General features: G+C 44.5%; 1 protein-coding gene across 1 annotated transcript in view; it reads left to right on the plus strand.

The window, feature by feature from the left end:
- GRIK3 (glutamate ionotropic receptor kainate type subunit 3) overlaps window positions 1-20314 on the plus strand; it is a 292810-nt gene that overhangs the window by 206777 nt on the left and 65719 nt on the right. The window contains exons 9-10 of the mRNA XM_030220007.1: window positions 2495-2608; window positions 11005-11208. Of these exons, the coding sequence (XP_030075867.1) occupies window positions 2495-2608; window positions 11005-11208 (318 nt within the window). The remainder of the gene's footprint in view (window positions 1-2494; window positions 2609-11004; window positions 11209-20314) is intronic.

The raw sequence follows: 20314 nt of genomic DNA on the forward strand, positions 1-20314 counted from the left end.
CAGTATTTCCCGCCTCCCAACCACCAGTCCCGCCTCCCATCACCGGCTCTGGCACAGACCCCGTATAAGCCTGCCCTCCCCTATCCTAGCCTCTCAACCACCAACCCCTCTTCCCCCTGCCACCCAATTTCAGCTAAGCTTCTGTGGATCCATTCCTTCTGCACAGGATTCCTTTATGCCTATCCCACGCATGTTTGAACTCTGTTACCGTTTTCATCTCCACCACCTCCCACGGGAGGGCATTCCAAGCGTCCACCACCCTCTCCGTGAAAAAATACTTCCTGACATCTTTCCTGAGTCTGCCCCCCTTCAATCTCATTTCATGTCCTCTCGTTCTACCGCCTTCCCATCTCCGGAAAAGATTCGTTTGCGGATTAATACCTTTCAAATATTTGAACGTCTGTATCATATCACCCCTGTTCCTCCTTTAGTATATAATTTGCTGCATCTTTAATGATTTGTATTATTCCTGGGGTCTGACCAGTTATTCTTAACTATGTAAGCCATACTGAACTTGGACGGTATGTGTGGGATATAAATGTCATGTAATAATAATACTTTAGAAGAGGATCTGCCAACAAAGAGACAGTTTTACTAAGTTGCGGTAAAAGGGGCCCTGCGCTAGCGTCAGTGAACGTTTTTGCTGCACGCCAGGGCCCCTTTTCCCGCAGCAGGTAGAAAAAATGAAAAAAAAGAAATGGCCAATGCCGTAAGTTCACGCTTGCTGTGTAGCCATTTCAGAGGGAGCACTTACCATCACCTATTGATGTGACGGTAAGGGCTCCGGCAGTAACTGGCAGCACACGACGCTGCCCGATTACCACCTGGTAACCCCCTGTGGAAATATTTTTAAAATATTTCCACTAGCACCAGAAACGGTGCGCACTGGGGGTGGAACTACTGATGGCACCTATGTTGAGCCTTTCGTAAAAGGGTCCCCAAGAGCGTGTTGTAAAATACACGGAGAAATTGACATTTTTGCACCAGTTTCATGTGGCAGAAGCATCCTTTTTCGAACATAAACGTCTAAAATATTAACTGGTCAACATGGAAGGGCATAATCGAACGGCGGCGGCCATCTATATGGTCGGCGCCGCAAAAGGCGGTCCCGAACCGTATTATCGAAAAAGATGGCCGGCCATCTTTTGTTTCGATAATACGGCTGGGGCCAGCCAAATGTCAGAGATGGCCGGGTTTCAGATGCCCGTGGTCGTGGGAGGGGTCAGCATTCCTAGTGCACTGGTCCCCCTGACATGCCAGGACACCAACCGGGCACCCTAGGGGGCACTTTTAAAAATTTAAAAAATAAATAAAAATAGCTCCCAGGTGCATAGTTCCCTTACCTTGGATGCTGAGCCCCCCAAGTCCCCCCCCCCAAAACCCACTCCCCACAATTACCATAGTCCTTATGAGTGAAGGGGGGTACCTACATATGGGTACAGTAGGTTTTGGGGGGGATTTGGAGGGCTCCCATTTACCATCAGAAGTGTAACAGGAAGGGGGGGGATGGGCCTGGGTCCACCTGCCTCAAGTGCACTGCACCCACTAAATACTGTTCCAGGGACTTGCATACTGCTGTCAGGGAGCTGGGTATGACATTTCAGGCTGGCATAGAGGCTGGCAAAAAAGTTGTTGGGTTTTTTTGGGTGGGAGGGGGTTGGTGAGCACTGGGGGAGTAAAGGGAGGTGGTCCCCGATTCCCTCCGGTGGTCATCTGATCAATTGGGGCACTTTTTTGAGACTTGGTCCTAAAAAAAAAATGGACCAAGTGAAGCCGGCGAAATGCTCCTCAGAGCTGGCCTTCTTTCTTCCATTAATAAATATAACAGAAACCTTCAAAATTAATTTAAACATAAATTATAACTCTCATTATTCATGTATAATATTTTTCTGGAATAAAATCCAATGAATCATTGGATTTTATTCCAGAAAAATATTATACATGAATAATGAGAGTTATAATTTATGTTTAAATTAATTTTGAAGGTTTCTGTTATATTTATTAATTTTATAATTTGAAACCGTTTCTTTGAGAATACCCAGAATTACGTTTGGTACTTCTTTCTTCCATTGTCAGCTTAAGCCGGCCATGTCTTAACAATGCCCCCGTCCCGCCTCCCATACCCTTTCCGAAATGCCCCCTTTAACTTTGGCCAGCTCCGCAACGGAAAGCAGTTGGAGCCGGCCAAAATCGGCTTTCCATTATACCGATTTCGCCAGCTTCAGGAGATGGCCGGCTATCTCCCGATTTGTGTCGGAAGATGACCAGTGATCTCCTTCAAAAATAAGCTGGATGGGTACCTAAATGTTTGGCTCACTATGAAATTTCTAAAATGGCTGACATAAACTTTTATATTGCTGTTTCAGAACACAGAGGCATGATGCTAGGCCTGTTGAACCTTTGGCATGACTTGTGTTCTCAAGTGTAAACAGTCTTGTAGTGGTACATGAATACTATGGAAATTGAAAGTCTTGTGACTCTTCTTCCATTTCAGGTTGGAACATGGAACCCTTCTGATGGACTGAACATTACAGAAGTCTCAAAAGCAAGAGGTCCCAATGTCAGCGACTCTTTAATGAACAGGTCTTTGATTGTCACCACTGTTCTGGTATGGTTGGCTCTTCCCTTTGTCGTTTTAATGGCATACATCTGGACTAATAAGAAATAGATGAATTCCAAAGGGTTCATTATGACCAGATTAATTCATTCCTGGCTGCCCAATCTAGTTTTGCAGGCATTATGGACTAGCTTTATCCTTCTGTCCTCTGTTACCTTCACATTCTCCGCTCCTTTTAAATAATTTATTAGGGATATCAAATCTAGTAATACTCTACTACCCTCCAGGATAGTATTCAGTCTGTAGCCCTATAGGTCTGACTCTGATCCCTTAGCCAGATGATTGCCAAATTAAAATTTGGAGAACAATTCATCTTCTAGCTCAAGTGATGCCAGATGTGTCGGGTCAAATCCACAGATGTGCCAGAAATCATGCCAGAGAACCAAAGAAGGGGAAAAAACACTCCATGGGTGGAATCAACAAGGTGAAAACAATCCACTGGTGGAACAAGAGAAGACTTTATTACCAGCATCATATCATCATATCTGCAAGATGACCTGACACAGCTGTGTTTCAGCACAAGCAGTGCCTCTGACGGGGGTCAAATAGACACTGGTTGATATTCTGTGTCTTAGATGCAGCATTTTTGATTTGTATTTTCTAAAACGGATAAAGCTGATATCAAGTTTCAAGTGTATTTACAACTTTCTATCCCACCTATGGGAGGAACCGGCTTACAATCTTAATTAAACAAAGATTAATCAAAAAACATAAGTTTACAAAGACTGGACATGGTACAAAGGGAAAGAGGGTATAAGCACAATTCGAAAAGAAAAGAGGGTGGGGTTGAAACATGAGGGATATTTGTTGCATCCACAGTCACAGCAGAGCCCACAGAAGCCCAGTAGAAAGACACCTATGGGACAGAAAGTGCTACTACTACTACTTATCATTTCTATAGCGCTACCGGACGTACGCAGCGCTTCACACTTGAACATGGAGAGACAGTCCCTGCTCAATAGAGCTTACAATCTAATTATGACAGACAGGACAAGTAAGGGATAAGGATTAGGACAGACAGGACATATCAGGGATAGGGGACAGTTGAAGGTTTAGGTGTTAAAAGCAGCATCGAAGAGGTGGGTTTTTAGCCTAGATTTGAAGATGGCCAGAGATGAGGCTTGGCGTACCAGCTCAGGAAGTTTATTCCAGGCATCTTTGAAGACGTGACTTCTGCAATTTTAATGAAGATCTTGACTGCCGCTACTATCGAGGCAGGGAAACCGTGAACAATCAGCTGGACTCTGTAACACAAAGCGGGGAAAACAGTCAGCATATGACATCACATAACAGCAGACTAACATCCCTGTTTACTAAGGCGTGTTAACATTTTTAACGTGCCTACAATCAGCACACGCACTAACTGTGTAGGCACTTATAGGGATATTGTAGGCGCGTACACAACACGCGTACATGGCTAACGAGCATTAAAAACGCTAACGCGTCCATAACGCGGCTTAGTAAACCGTGATGTCCTTCTGTGAACTGAGGGATTCTCAACCACGGTTCCCTCTCACAATTACTCAGCCAGTGTCTATCTGACCCCTGATGCAGGCACTGCTTGTACCGAAACACAGCTGTGTCGGGTCATCTTGCACTTATTATTTACAGTCCTTTCTGGTTCCACCAGTGGATTGTGTGCTCCACTTTTGTTTTCTCCTCGTTGATTCCACTCATGGATGGGGTTTTTTTCCCCCTTCTTTGGTTCCCTGGCACGTTTTCTGGCACAGCTGTGGTGCGTGTTGATTTTTTTGGTGGAGGTAGGGTGGATTTGACCCGACACATCTGGCATCGTTTGAGCTAGAAGATGATGCAGGTTGGTATTGTCCAAATTTTCGCTTGGCAATCATCTGGCTAAGGGATCAGAGCCAGACCTGCTGCAGGCGTTCCAGATCTAGCTCCAGCACACTAGGAAACACTTTGTTCAGTAGAGCAGAAAGGAGAGTCGAATGTTGAATCAGCATAGTAACACTGCCAGGTTTGTGTTAAACCATTAATTTTGTTTTCTTGGTTGTTTGTTTTTAATTTGATTCTGTCCTGGCATTGGGAATTTCTTGGTGTGTGTTATTGGATTTCTTTACAGCTGTCCACACAGTCCATATTACACAAATGTTCATTTCTTAAACCAGGGCTGCCGAGAGGGGGGGGCAAAATTCCCCGGGCCCAGACCTCCAAGGGGGGCCCGGCGCCGGGGTCAGGCCACCGGCGCTGCAGTTCCCGGTCTCACCTGCTTGCTCCCTCGGCTCCGGGCCCCCTGCATTCGAAGTGGCAGTCACAGATCGCCTCCCTTCGGGCCTTCCCTCCCTGTGTCCCGCTCTCACAGAAACCGGAAGTTACATCAGATAAGGGCGGGACAAAGGGAGGAAAGGCCAGAAGAGAGGCAATCTGCGACTCAAGAGAGGCAATCTGCGACTGCCGCTTTGAATGCAGGGGGCCCGGAGCCGTGGAGGCAGGCAGGTGAGACCGGGGACTGCAGCGGCGGGGGTGCAACGGGGGGGCAGCAGCGGCGGGGGGAGTGACAGGGGGTGGCAGCAGCAGGGGGAGCAATGGGGGGCGGCAGCAGCAGGGGGCGGAGGCGGGGCGGCCTTGCTTCTCGGCGGCCCTGTCTAAGACTACAGAATGGGGTGAGCCACAGGGGGCCATGAGCCTACCAAATTTTTAACCCCACACAGCATTAGCAAACAGAGGGGTCCTTTTACTAAGATGCGCTGAAAAATGGCCTGCGGTAGTATAGGCCCATGTTTTGGCGGTAAAGTCTCACATGGTAACCGGGCGGTAATGACCTATGCACGTCAAATGCCACTTGGCACGCATCCAATACGTGCATCTGAAAATTAAAATTATTTTTCAGACACTCGTATCGGATGCGCGCCAAAAATGAAATATACCGCAAGAGCCATGCAGCAGCGGTATATTTCATTTTCAGATGCGTGTATTGGATGCGTGCCAAGTGGCATCTGGCGTGCGTAGGTCATTACTGCCCGGTTACCATTTTGGCGCGTGTTGGGTGCACGTAGACACTTACGCGGCTTAGTAAAAGGGCTCCAGAGGGATGGGGGTGGGGGACAGGGACAGAGCTTCCTCCTTTTTTTACTCTCCCAAACAAAAAGGTGTTCTGTTGCCCCTAATTCATGAATTGTCCCTGAAGGCTTCATCATGCCAAAGGAAGTTAAGTAGTTTGCTCAGAAGCCACTGAGCCATTTGTGGGTGAGGGAAATAGGCTTTTTTTTAAGTTACCTTCCTGGCAGAGGCGTATCTGCGTGGGGCCACAGGGGCCTGGGCCCCCGCAGATTTCGCCCTGGACCCCCCTACTGCCGCCGTGGGTACCTTTGCTGGTGGGGGACCCCAACCCCCACCAGCCGAGGTCCGCTTCCTCCTGCCGCTGCGAGGTTTTTTAAGTTCTTCATCGGGATTCGTCCTCCGTCACTCTGTGCTGCTGTTCAAAGAAGCTGCTAGCTGAATGCAGTTTCGGACTGAGTCTGACGTCGCTGCTGCACGTTGTACATGAGTCTGACGTCCTGCACGTACAACGTGCAGCAGCGACGTCAGACTCAGTCCGAAACTGCATTCAGCTAGCAGCTTCTTTGAACAGCGGCACAGAGTGACGGAGGACGAATCCCGATGAAGAACTTAAAAAACCTCGCAGCGGCAGGAGGAAGCGGACCTCGGCTGGTGGGGGTTGGGGTCCCCCACCAGCAAAGGTACCCACGGCGGCAGGGGGGGGAGGTCGGAAATGGCGGCGGCGGCGGGGGGGGGTTATAATGTGCCCCCTCACTCTGGCTTCGGCCCCCGCTACCGCCGACTTTCAGATACGCCCCTGCTTCCTGGCCTTTAAGTTTTCAGCTACCAAACCAGGTCACTCCATTCCTTTACTTACTTGGAATCATTTGGTCCCTATGTCAGCTCTGGAGCTTGAAGGAGTCATTTAACAGTGAGAAAATTAAAATGTGACTATCATTTCATGAGTAACTGGTGCCCCTGGGTTAGGTTTTTATAGTCGTGCAAATGATAAGCCGGAGAGATTACTTGAAAGGAATGGCTATTATTTTCTCCTTCTGCTGTTGCTGGTTTTTGTTTTTTTGTTTTTTCGCTAATACTGACATGACTTGTCTGCGACCAAGTTTTCTTTATCCCACTGCTCAGAAAAGCTCTGGCAGAGCCGTGAAGCTGTGGAATTGAGGGCACCTTGGCTGAGAAATTGATTAGCAAACTGTGAATTGGTTGTCTGGCCATTTTGAGCAATAAATTGTGAAATAGTCAGTGAATAAGTAGCTCGCAGAGCTCGGAATTTCCCCTTAGGAAATGTTTCAGACCTCAAGATGCATTGGCGAGGCTGGAAACGTTTTAATGTGCTGTGCTTCAGCTTTCAAATGTGTTCGCACTGCGTCTGTGCCGCTTGTTGGAAATTAATAACGCTTTGATATCCTAAATAGCCAATACATTTATTTCATTACCCGTAAATTTTCAGATGTTTTCCAGCATCAGACTTCTGCCTTAATAAAACTGTTAATTTTTCAATAAAGTTGGTTGCTTGGAATTTTTCCCCTGGCAGAAGGGTCCCATCTAGTAGGGGGGAGGTATGAAAAACAATTGTGAACTATAAATCCTTTTTAATTTTACTAACAATTTGCATTTACTGCGGCACAATGCAGGGTTTTACCACGTTTGAACTGCAAATTTTATGCCTGCATCTTTTGGGGGCGTCTCCACTATTATTGCAGGTTGTGTGTTAATGATTCCATTAGCGCTTGGCATCTGCAGATAGTTAACGCAGGACCTATTTAGGAGGTGGTAAATGGTATTGTATTAACAGTGTTTTATCCAGTTAGAGCAGAGTAATTGCAGCGTCATACCCAAGTTCAAATGTTTTTATTGATGCTGTTAATGAACAATAAAACAGAACAAAACATGGCAGGGTCAATATCGGCCAGAAATGTATTCTGTCCAGTTAAATGGCTTGTAATATAGTAACATAGTAAATGACGGCAGATAAAGACCTGTATGGTCCATCCAGTCTGCCCAACAAGATAAACTCATTTTACATGGTATGTGTTACTTTATATGTATATCTGAGTTTGATTTGTCCTTGCCATTCTCGGGGCACAGACCGTAGAAGTCTGGCCAGCACTGTTCTTGTACTAAAAGTTCTGAAGATTCTGGAATCCCAATTAGTAGCAACATTCCATGTAGAACCCCGAAGAGTAACATAGTAAATGACGGCAGATAAAGACCTTACGGTCCATCCAGTCTGCCCAACAAGATAAACTCATTTTACATGGTATGTGATACTTTATACCCGAGTTTGATTTGTACTTGCCATTTTCAGGGCACAGACCGTAGAAGTCTGTCCAGCACTCTTCTTGCACTAAAAGTTCTGAAGCTAACGTCAAAGCCCCTTAAAATTTACACTCAAGTCCATCCATATCTATTCAGTCACGATCAGGGCATAGACCGTAGAAGTCTGCCCAGCACTGTTCTTGTACTAAAAGTTCTGAAGATTCTGGAATCCTAATTAGTAGCAACATTCCATGTAGAACCCCGAAGAGTAACATAGTAAATGACGGCAGATAAAGACCTTACGGTCCATCCAGTCTGCCCAACAAGATAAACTCATTTGTGCGAGGCTAGAAACTGATATTCACCAACTATGAACTGGTTAGTGCCGCTACGTATCACTACATACTTCTAAAGTGAAAGGCGGCTGTTTTGTGGGAAGGGTTCCTTTTACTAAGTGGTGGTAAGCTTACGCCATGCCAATCTGGAACCTACCACAGGAGCCCGGCGGTCGTTCCCACCCCTAGCATGCCATTTCCAGTGCTGAAAATATATGTCCTATTTTTCTAGCACTGGAACTTAACTGATGGTAATCGGTTACTGCCGGGTTAGTGCGACAGCCTTTACTGCCATCTCAATAGGTGGCGTAAGGGCTGCCCCCAAAATGACTGCGCGGTAAGTGTTTCACTTACTGCACGGCCATCATTTTTTTCTTCAGAAAAAGACAGGCTTTTACCTGCTGCGGTAATAGGGGTCCTCAGCGCACGTCAAAAACATGCGCTGATGCTAGCACTGGCCACCTTTTTACCGCAGCTTAGTAAAAGGACCCCTAATGCGGTTAAGTGCCAATATTCAGCAATTAACCGCGTAAGTTAAGTGGCCATTTCGGACCTTATAAAAGTCAGTCCTTCCTTAATGCAGTGTCAGTTAGCTGGTCAATGGCCCCTTTTACTAAGCGGTGGTAAGCCCAATATAGGCTTACCGCTCGCTAAACATGAAGTACCGCTGGGCTACCGCAGCAGCCTAGTGGTACTTCCCACCCCTAGCGCGCCATCATATCCGGCGCTACAAAAATATAATTATTTTTGTAGCACCAGAGTGTACCCGGCGGTAATCTGCCCGGTTAGCATGGGAGCCCTTACTGCCACCTCAATGGGTGGCGGGTAAGGGCTCCCCCCCAAAAAATGGCCGCACGGCAAGTGATTTACTTGCCGAGCGGCCATTTCCTGCAGGAAAGAGAGACTTCCCTTTTACCCGCAGAGGTAAGAGGGGGCCTCGGCGCGCATGAAAAACACACATCAACGCCAGCGCAAACCCTCTTTTGCTGCAGCTTGGTAAAAGGTCACTAAGTGCTGAATATCTTTCTTAACCACATCTGGCTGCATAAACCTTCATATTCAATTCTGCCCAACATTGAACATCTGGGGATAACATCACTGCCAACGAAAAAGAAGGCTCACCGCTTCCAACTGAACATGTACTTCAACATAACAATAAGAAATAAGATGAGAAATGACAAAGTACTTATGCTTTCTACCTTAAATTGCTATAAAGTCGATAATACAAAGTCATCTAGTTTCTTCCATTTTTTTCAGAAAATTACTTTGAAATGGATATTTTAGTTCAAGTACATGTTCATATTTTCTAAAAAGGCTAATTGAATTCCATCAGATTGTTACAGTAAGAGAGGAATTATCTTTCCAGCGATTGCTAATTAATTTTAACGCTACAGAGACAAGAAAGTCAAAAAGATGGCCATCGTTATCAGGTAATGATATTGCTAGAACAAATGATTTCCATCTCACTAATTTGAAAGAAATATCAACATTGATGTTAGGTATAGAAGTTATTTTCTTCCAAATATCAGTCCAGAAGACATGGAATATTAGCGCATTCATAGAGCACATGCAAAAAAGGTTCCTTTCTGTTTCGAGCAAGACCAACATGGGTCTGTAGATGCTTTACTGATGTTATGGGATTTAATTAGTGTCCTGAGTGAGCGATGATACAGAAAATATGAAGATTGTGTCAAGGACACTGATAAGGAAGGACGAGGAGCTTTCAGCCAAAATTGTGGCCATTGTAGTTCAGGCAGTGATTCTCCCAGTTCATATTCCCATATCTCCTGAACACCAATACAGGACATTTGATTATTTATTTATTTATTACATTTGTACCCCGCGCTATATAAGTTGCAAAAACAATGAAGCCACTTTAGAAGATGCTAGTATTCTATAGACTGTTGATTCTAAAGTCCAGACTTTAGTTAAATTGGAAATATTAATGTGGTTTTGATGAATTGCTTGTCTAAGTTGATAACACTCTTATCACAAAACAGGGAAAATCAAACTGAATGAATAAACATTCCACCCATCTAGGAAGTTTGAAAACGGAAAAATTAGTTTGCGGGTGTCTCCCAGTGATATAATGAAGATTCCAACTCAGAAATCTATAGTGATCAATTACTCAAATTGGAACCTCCAAGCTCCACATAGGGAAAATATAAATGTATTGAAACCATCCCTATCAGGAGTCCATTACTATCACTGGTTCCGCTAAGGAGAAAAAGAGAAAAAAACATCAAACGTAAAAATTCCTTATACATGAGGAAAACTAATGAATTGAAAAACTCTTTTCCTCCTTAATTATCACCTAGTGAAAGACACCAAACACCAAACTAACACAGACTGAGCCTAACTCATTTAATATACTACTGATTATGTGGATATCCCCTCTTGTACAATCATACGTTGGACAACCCTCACTTAAGTTGATATCATGCATAAAAATGTGAGTCTGGAAGACCAAATTCCAATAGGTAAGGCATGGAATATTTTAAATGTATTTATTTATTGTTTTTCAAAAGTTGGCCCAAATACCAAATATGTCTGCGTTGCCAAGTTGGCCATTTTATTGGAAATTTTCCTATTGGGATTCCGGCAATATTCCAGAGGAATAGCTTGTAGAAATCATTATTACGGTTATAAATTCTTATTCTATGGCAATTTTTGTTTCAGATTCTGGCCTCCTTCTTATACAGTGTTGACTTTTTAATCAGATTTTTCTTGAGGAGCAATTGAGAACCCAACCCTCATGGTTCTTTGCATTTCCAGGAAGAACCCTACGTCATGCTTCGGAAGTCTGACAAGCCTCTTTCTGGTAGTGACCGCTTTGAAGGTTATTGCATTGATCTCCTGAAGGAACTGGAACGCATCCTTGGATTTAGTTATGAAATACGACTGGTGGAAGATGGGAAATACGGCTCTCAGGATGAGAAGGGACAATGGAATGGCATGGTTAGAGAGCTCATTGACCATGTAAGTCACGGTTATTTTCAAACTCTGCTGATGCTGTGTCAGATATTGTTGCCTGCTATATTTAATGGAGCATCTGCTGGGTCCCCTTAATTTTGTACCTCCTGATTGTGTTGTCATAGGTCTTACTTGACATGTTTAGCTGGATACATTTATCCCCTTATATTCAGTGATCAAACTTATACAATTAAGTCCATTGAATATCTGGATAAATTTATCCAATTAGCTTATCAGGATAAATTTAACTGTATGCTAGCCAGCTGAGTTTTAACCCCTTTCTGGCCGCCTTGAGGTCAACAGAGAAGATGATATTCCCTGTATGGCACATGAAGGACTGCTGACACTTTCCTCCGCACTCGGTGTGTTTCAACTGTGTCCTTGTTTGAACTGAGTGAGGTTGGCAGTATCACAGACTATGAACCCTCAAGTGATTCAAACTGTGAAAACAGCTGTAGTGTGCTTGGTCTGGAGAAAGGCATTGGTAGTCCCCGCATTGAGGATGACTCCCAGGTCTCTTTCCAGTTTGCTGACTGCCAGGTCTTTCCCTTCAAAATGGTATTTGGCCCCGGGATTACAGCACCCAAATATATATTTTTGGATCAAAGTACAGTTGCCAAACCCTTGACCATTCTTCCAATTTTTTTTTCTTAAAGTCAACTTTTCTCTTATCTACACCCACTGGCGTGTCTGCTCTGTTGCAAATTTTTTGTGTCAGCTGCAAACAGGTACTCTTTCCCTGCTTGGTGACACAGACCCTTGTGGCACCCGCTAGTCACTTTTCCTGAGTCAGAGTGGACCCCTTAATCTTAAAAAAGACTCTTCTTATCTTGTACTATGGGCTGAACAGTCTACATTTCCATTTTTTTTCAAATCCAAACAATCGTGTCTTTACACAAGAAAAAGTATTGAAAAGAAGAGACTTTTAACTTCTAGCTGCCATGGTTTCATGAGCTGGAAGCTTAAGTGGAAAACCGTCTGGACCAGGTGCATTCTAAGTGGGTGCTATCAGAACTGTACAATTGTTTTTAAACATGATATTGCAGCTTGCAACTGTAAGACTAAATGAAACCATTGTACTTTAAATGATCCTGAAATCCTGATTGGCTAGTTGTGTCCCAAATATTGGGTTGAGCCTTACACTGATGGCTTCTAATGCAAATATTAACACCTAATTTTTGCTTGCTGATGCAGTAGGGAAGGGAAAGGCACTTTCTGTGGTTTTTGCAACTACATGCAAAACAGCTTGCATAGTATATACAGGTGCTTATTTGTACCTGGGGCAATGGAGGGTTACCTGACTTGCCCAGATTCACAAGGAGCTGCAGTGGGAATCGAACTCAGTTCCCCAGGATCAAAGTCCACTGCACTAACCACTAGGCTACTCCTCCACTCATTCTACCAATAAGAGCCAACCTCATCAGTGATGTCACAATGGCTTAAAGTCCATTGCACTAACCACTAGGCTACTCCTCCACTCATTCCACCAATAAGAGCCAACCTCATCAGTGATGTCACAATGGCTTAAAGTCCACTGCACTAACCGCTATGCTAGTCCTCCACAGTAAGCTAATTATATGCAAATTTGATGCTCACAGGGAGAGCACACCAGATGCACATGCACAAGATTCTGTTGGAGTGGAGGAGTAGCCTAGTGGTTAGCGCAGTGGCTGCGTTCAATGTGCACTGCAGCTCCTTGTGACTCTGGGCAAGTCACTTAACCCTCCATTGCCCCTGGTACAAAATAAGTACCTGAATATATGTAAACCGCTTTGAATGTAGTTGCAGAAACCTCAGAAAGGCAGTATATCAAGTCCCAGTTCCCTTTCCCCCTTTCCCTTATGACATCACAATATCAGAAGTGAGCCAAGAATCGGGCAGTCAAGCCATTGTGACATCACTGATGAGGTTGGCTCTTATTGGTGGAATGAGTGGAGGAGTAGCCTAGTGGTTAGTGCAATGGACTTTGATCCTGGGGAACTGAGTTCGATTCCCACTGCAGCTCCTTGTGACTCTGGCCAAGTCACTTAACCCTCCATTGCCCCTGGTACAAAATAAGTACCTGAATATATGTAAACCGCTTTGAATGTAGTTGCAAAAACCTCAGAAAGGCGGTATATCAAGTCCCAGTTCCCTTTCCCTATTTGAGATTCTACATGGAATATTGAAAACTATTTGTAGATTCTACATGGAATGTTGCTACTATTGGAGATTCTACATGGAATGTTGCTATTCCACTAGCACATTCCATGTAGAAGCCTGCCCTTGCAGATCAGCAATGCAGCCGCGCAGGCTTCTGTTTCTGTGAGTCTGACGTCCTGCACGTACGTGCTGGACATCAGACTCACAGAAACAGAAGCCTGTGTGGCCGCATTGCTGATCTGCAAGGGCAGGCTTCTACATGGAATGTTGCTAGTGCAGGAGTAGCCTAGTGGTTAGTGCAGCGGACTTTGATGCTGGGGAACTGAGTTCAGTTCCCACTGCAGCTCCTTGTGACTCCGGGCAAGTCACTTAACTCTCCATTGCCCCTGGTACAAAATAAGTAACTGAATATATGTAAACCGCTTTGAATGTAGTTGCAAGAACCTCAGAAATATGGTAGATCAAGTCCCATTTCCCTTTTCCTTTCTGCACTAAGGACTGCTAGTACAATGGGCATGTCTGATCAATAAATACAAAAAGTGTTTGGCAAACATCTACACATGTGTTGGAATGTTACTCTGTACCCGAATATTAAGATCACAAAACTTTCTGTGCATAAAATAATGCCAATATTTATTCATAGAATAACATTCCAGCACTTGTGCAAAAACAGGTCTTTTCTGCTGAGATCTGTGCACATTCTGTCTTTTTTTTTTTTTTTTTTTTACCTGGTCTCTTCATGGAGACCACAAAATAAGTTATGGGTACTATTATGCTTACAGCAAACAGAATAAATGTGCATTAAATCCTCACAGATGCTACTGCAGAAGAACGAACTAACCCTCCTCAGACCTGGCATTCAAGTCCCTGCATTGGGCTCCTCTTGAAGTCTTATGTGCAGCTCTGGGCATCAGGGTAGAATAGCTAATAGCCTCATTACCATTGATTTTAATATGCTGTGCACTGGTATCTTTTAACTGCTGAACAGTTGTCTTGCGGTAAGCTTTCAGAGGGCTGTTTGTAAGGAGCCCAGCTGGAAGATAATTGGTAAAGCCTGCAAGCATAACGCTTGACTTGAGTCCATGTCATTCTAGCTAGGAATCTCCCAGCACTTCAAATCTTTGTAGGAATCCAGGCATTGTCACCTTTTAAACACCATCGTTTCCCCTGTTACATTCCAGTCACCATGACCCAGCGAGTTTGAATCAGCACATTTATGGACAGCCAGCTCTTTTTCACAACACAATCATATGACAACAGTGGTTGGGATCATGCCGTTAAATTTCATGTTCTTTTCTCAGCATGGTCCAGTTGGACATACGTTGAATAGCAGGTTGACAATACTGAGGAGTGATGGCTTTCATTTTCAGTGGTCAGAACACAAACAGGACGAAATCTCTACATCAGAAAGACCAACCAGGAAAACGTAGAGGCTGATCAAAGGATGATTCCACCACTGGAGATGTAATGGAGAAATGCTTTATTGATGCAAATGTTAAGGGACCCGACACGATCCGTGTTTCAGTGTATCGCCTACATCAGGGGTCACATGGATAATTCATCGCATTTCAGCGGGTGTCAAGACAGGAGTCTGTAATGCAGTTGGGCTGATCAGAAGTCACACAGCAGACCCCACAGAGCCTACCAGTGGCGGTTTACTTGCGTGTAGGGTTACCATATTTTGTCCCCCAAAAGGAGGACACATGTCCAGCCCCACCACACACCCCACCCTGTCCCCTTTCACACCCACACCACCCCCTTTCACACCATCGCTCTGCCCCTGTCACATTTTCCCCTCCCCCCTATCACATACCCCGTTGCCCCCCCTCTCCATTACCCCCTCCCCTTACCTTACTACTGCCCTGGTGGTCTAGTGTTGAAGTCTCACGAGGTCACTTCAACTCTTGGCGACCATTTTGAATCGGCACCGAGGATCAGCAACAGGAAGGAAGCATGCAGGGCAGCGCTCCAGGCAGGAAAGAGGGGGCTCTTTCCTGCCCCGAAGGCGGAAGAAGTCACTAGACCACCAGGGCAGTAGTAAGTAAGGGGAGGGGAGGCTAGCAATCTGCCCGTTTGTCCAGAAATCCAGACAAACGGGCAGATTGGCAAAACCCGCCCGGTTGCCTGGACATGCCCTCAAAAAGAGGACATGTCCAGGTAAATCCGGACATATGACAACCCTACTTGCGTGTGACTTCCGATCAGCCTGACTGCATTACAGACTCTCGACACCTGCTGAAATGCAATAAAATTATCCATGTGACCCCTGATGTAGGCAATTCACCATAACACGGACCATGTCGGGTCCCTTTAACATTTGCATCAATAAAGTATTTCTCCATAACATCTCCAGTGGTGGAATCGTCCTTTGATCAGCCTCTACTTTTTCCTGGTTGATTTTCCATTTTCAGTGCTCACATTTCATCATCCATGCGAGTTGACACTACTTTGTTCCAGGAGACCCCATGTTTTCCCAAAGTAAGAGGATTTGGTCACTCTCAAGGCAGCGTGCTTGTGTGCTGAGGTCCAGGGTAGCCAGGTTCCAATAAAAACTTTTCCTGCAGATGCAGAACATGGGGAGAAAATTACGTAAGTACATAAGCACTGCCACACTGGGAACAGACCAAAGGTCCATCAAGCCCTGCACTCCGTCTCCGACAGCGGCCAATCCAGGCCTCAAGAACCTGGCAAAAAACCCCAAATTTAATAACGATCAATGGACTTTTCCTTCAGGAATCTGTCCAGACCCCCTTTAAACTCAGCAAGGCCAAGTTCTGTTTTATTTTTGTTTTCATTCTTCGGGCTGGTTTTGTTTTCTATTATGATTCGTAATTTTTAAACCGCCCTGATGTTATGACAAAGGGAGGTATATAAAGTCTAGTAATAAACATGAATAAGGCTTCCTGTGCAATGGCCCTTTCTACAAAACCACTGTGACAGAAACCTGAGACGCTGAGACCCAGCGTTACCCACCTCCCCATTCTCCAGAAGGTCATTGGAAATGCTTTGATGGTTGCTTATAAATACCGTGTGCCCTTCAAAAAAAATACCGAAGGCCTGCAATTCCCATGACTTGCCTGTGGATATTAAATACAGTGGAGTCCAATCACCATTCCTTGATGTCTGATAATAGCTGTAAAACTTTCCATTTTTTTTCCTTTCTCCCCCACTATATTTTCCTGTCACTCATCATCTGCAGCTGCTTTCCCCGTTTCGTGTTGTCCTTAATTTGAAAGTCTCATTCGATCACAGCTCCCAAAAAAGATCCAGGCCCTAGTTATTTGTCTTCATATGAAGGGGCTTTTTTTCTATACGGTGATCAGAGAGTGCAAGGGAGGGAATGCCTAACAATGATTAATAATCAACCGTATACACCACAGGAAGTTCGGTAAAGGTTAGAAAAATTAACGCTCTTACATTCGGAAACAATTGTGTTATCTGATTACCAGGCAAGTGGGGGAAATGAAAACAAGTATGCTGAATTAGTTACTTTTTTTCTTTCATTCTGATTTCATAGCCAATCAAATAGCAATGGGGAATAAATTTAGCACAGATTTGAAACTCCTGAGCAGCAGCATTCATCAAGGCTTCCACGCTGCTGGGACGTGCACAGTTCCCTGAGGATTTTGTAAAATATGTATAAAGACACCATGTAAAGACAGGTAGGTCCTGCAGGAACAGCCATTTCTGTAAGAAACAATTTTTTTTTTTTTAAATAGAGCCGCATTGGTCGGCACTAGCAACTAGCCTCAGGTTTTTGTAGCAAGGGGGCTGAGCCATGAGGGAGAAAAGGGAAATGGGACTTGATATACCACCTTTCTGAGGTTTTTGCAACTACATTCAAAGCGGTTTACATATATTCAGGTACTTATTTTGTACCAGGGGCAATGGAGGGTTAAGTGACTTGCCCAGAGTCACAAGGAGCTGCAGTGGGAATTGAACCCAGTTCCCCAGGATCAAAGTCCACTGCACTAACCACTAGGCTACTCCTCCACTCATTCCACCAATAAGAGCCAACCTCATCAGTGATGTCACAATGGCTTGATTGCCTGATACTTGGCTCACTTCTGATATTGTGATGTCATAAGGGAAAGGGGGAAAGGGAAATGGGACTTGATATACCGCCTTTCTGAGGTTTTTGCAACTACATTCAAAGCGGTTTACATATATTCAGGTACTTATTTTGTACCAGGGGCAATGGAGGGTTAAGTGACTTGCCCAGAGTCACAAGGAGCTGCAGTGGGAATTGAACCCAGTTCCCCAGGATCAGAGTCCGCTGCACTAACCACTAGGCTACTCCTCCACTAGCAATGTTCCATGTAGAAGCCTGCCCTTGCAGATCACCAATGCGGCCGCGCAGGCTTCTGTTTCTGTGAGTCTGACGTCCTGCACGTACATGCAGTTACTATGCTGGACCCAATTATTGGTTTCATGCCTATAGAACACTGTGCTGACGCCAAACGTAATCGGACTGCCCAGCCCCAAAGTGGCATGACGCAAGGTGAAAATGAACTAGAGAAACTGATAGTGGCCTTAGATCAGCCCTTCTGTCTACTGGTGACATGCGTGAACTGTAAATTGGTCTCAAAATAACTTGTGAGTGCGCTGCTGGCATAAAACGTGAATTAACACGGGCAAGGGCCCCTTGTTGCCTGTAAAGACAATGGCTTCTGTCTAACTCTTTTAAACATGAACTGCTATAGAGGTTTTGTGACAAAGCTCGTTAAAGTGGCAATTAGTTCGCATTGCTACTGGACCTCCCAGGGTATTATGGAAACGAGGCACGATGTGTACTGGCTGAACAGTCCTGTCTGGTGAAGCACACAAGACAAACTTTCATGTTTAGAAACAGCACAGGTCTGTAACCATCTTGGTCCTAGTTAAAGCTGAATTCTTTGCCATTGCTAGCATATATCGTATATATGTGGTCTTGAAAACTCTTGTACATAACCATTTCTGGATGGTGGTTGTGCTTGTTCAATGGGAAATCTCCCAGCCAATGTTCAAAACAATTTAACCGGCTAGAAATAACCACCAACCAGTTTATTCGCAGCTACCTGGTCATTTTCTGCGGCACTTAACTCTGGTTATCTCTGCTAAAAATGACTGGTTAACGCCATGCCAAATTCAAAAGCCGCTAATTCATGGGCGTAGCAGGGGTGGAGTTGGGTTCAGTGCTAATATTCAGCCCCCTCACCACATAAATAAACCGCTTAAATCAGGCTGAATAAATATCAGTCCTATCTTTAGGTAGTTTGACTTATGCAGCGAGGAGCTGAATATTTACTTAGCCAGCTCATCTGGTCTTATATCCCTTTTACACCTTGCAGTTCAAAGCAGGTAGCTATAATATCAAATGGATATTCAATGCCGAAGCCCAGACAGAGCCAGACGTTGAATATCTGTGAATAACACATGCAGCAGTCAGCAAACAACTCGCCACCGTCTATTGAATATGGGGGTGGGGGGGGAGAGGTATTTTTAGTAGGGATGGACAGCCCCCAGATTTTCATTTTGTTTTCTTTCCCATGTCATCTGTAGCATTGCTCATTTTGTTTTGTCTTGGTTAGACTTCATTTTCAGTTCAGGAGCAATGCCATTAAGAGTGTACACTCTTTGCAAAGAGGGCATAGTATTTTCCGAGTGTGCACTATGTGCAAATAGCTTGCACTCTTTCCTGATGGTTCATGCATGTGCAGATGGTTTTCACTTGTGCACAGTATCAGGAAAGGATGTGCACTTTTTCAGGAGAGTGTGCACTATTTTCAAAGAGTGCACTATTTGCAAATAGCTTGCACTCTTTCCTGATGGTTCATGCATGTGCAGATGGTTTTCACTTGTGCACAGTATCAGGAAAGGATGTGCACTTTTTCAGGAGAGTGTGCACTATTTTCAAAGAGTGCACTATTTGCAAATAGCTTGCACTCTTTCCTGATGGTTCATGCATGTGCAGATGGTTTTCACTTGTGCACAGTATCAGGAAAGGATGTGCACTTTTTCAGGAGAGTGTGCACTATTTTCAAAGAGTGCACTATTTGCAAATAGCTTGCACTCTTTCCTGATGGTTCATGCATGTGCAGATGGTTTTCACTTGTGCACAGTATCAGGAAAGGATGTGCACTTTTTCAGGAGAGTGTGCACTATTTTCAAAGAGTGCACTATTTGCAAATAGCTTGCACTCTTTCCTGATGGTTCATGCATGTGCAGATGGTTTTCACTTGTGCACAGTATCAGGAAAGGATGTGCACTTTTTCAGGAGAGTGTGCACTATTTTCCAAGAGTGCACTATTTGCAAACAGTGCATACTATTATTGGCAAGTGAATAAAGCACAAAATGTCATGCTTTTATTCCGCTCATTTTCATTTATTAATGACACGGATATGTTACTTGACATTTTCTGTCATTGCAAATGACAGCCCATCCCTAGTTTTCAAGAAACAGGTACACCTGGCTCTCAGTCTCTCGCCTTTCCTTCACTGGTCCCTGCTGTTGCATGCAAATTCCCCTTCACTGTCTTTTCCCAGCGACTCTTCCCCCTTTTTACCCTGGCTTTTTAAAGGTTTGCCTACTTGACCATTCTTAGATAGGGGTCAAGCTATGAGCTAACTTGGAGACATCGAGGGGATTTTAGGTTTAATAACTTGCATTTTCCAAATCTGATCTCGAGGTGAATCTTGAGTTGGTTTTGGCACATTTAATCTCTCGTTATGGGTAGCAAACCATAGCAACAGAGCCCTGAACTGCTAGAGCCAGGAGTTTATAATTCAGGGCTGATTCAGTTTCCTTCATGGCTTGGGGTTAGTTGGGTCACTGGTCCGGAAGGGCAAAATGGCAGAAAAATAACGTATTGCAAAAGTTGTATATTAATGCTTTCGATTTGCCCTACACTCTTGATTAATAAAGCCATTTGAATGTAGTTTATCTGTGTTATACAAGTGTGTAAGTGTGATTTATTTTGCCCTGCACTGC

This window comes from Microcaecilia unicolor, chromosome 11 (assembly GCF_901765095.1).
Source record: "Microcaecilia unicolor chromosome 11, aMicUni1.1, whole genome shotgun sequence".
In the NCBI taxonomy this organism is placed as follows: domain Eukaryota; kingdom Metazoa; phylum Chordata; class Amphibia; order Gymnophiona; family Siphonopidae; genus Microcaecilia; species Microcaecilia unicolor.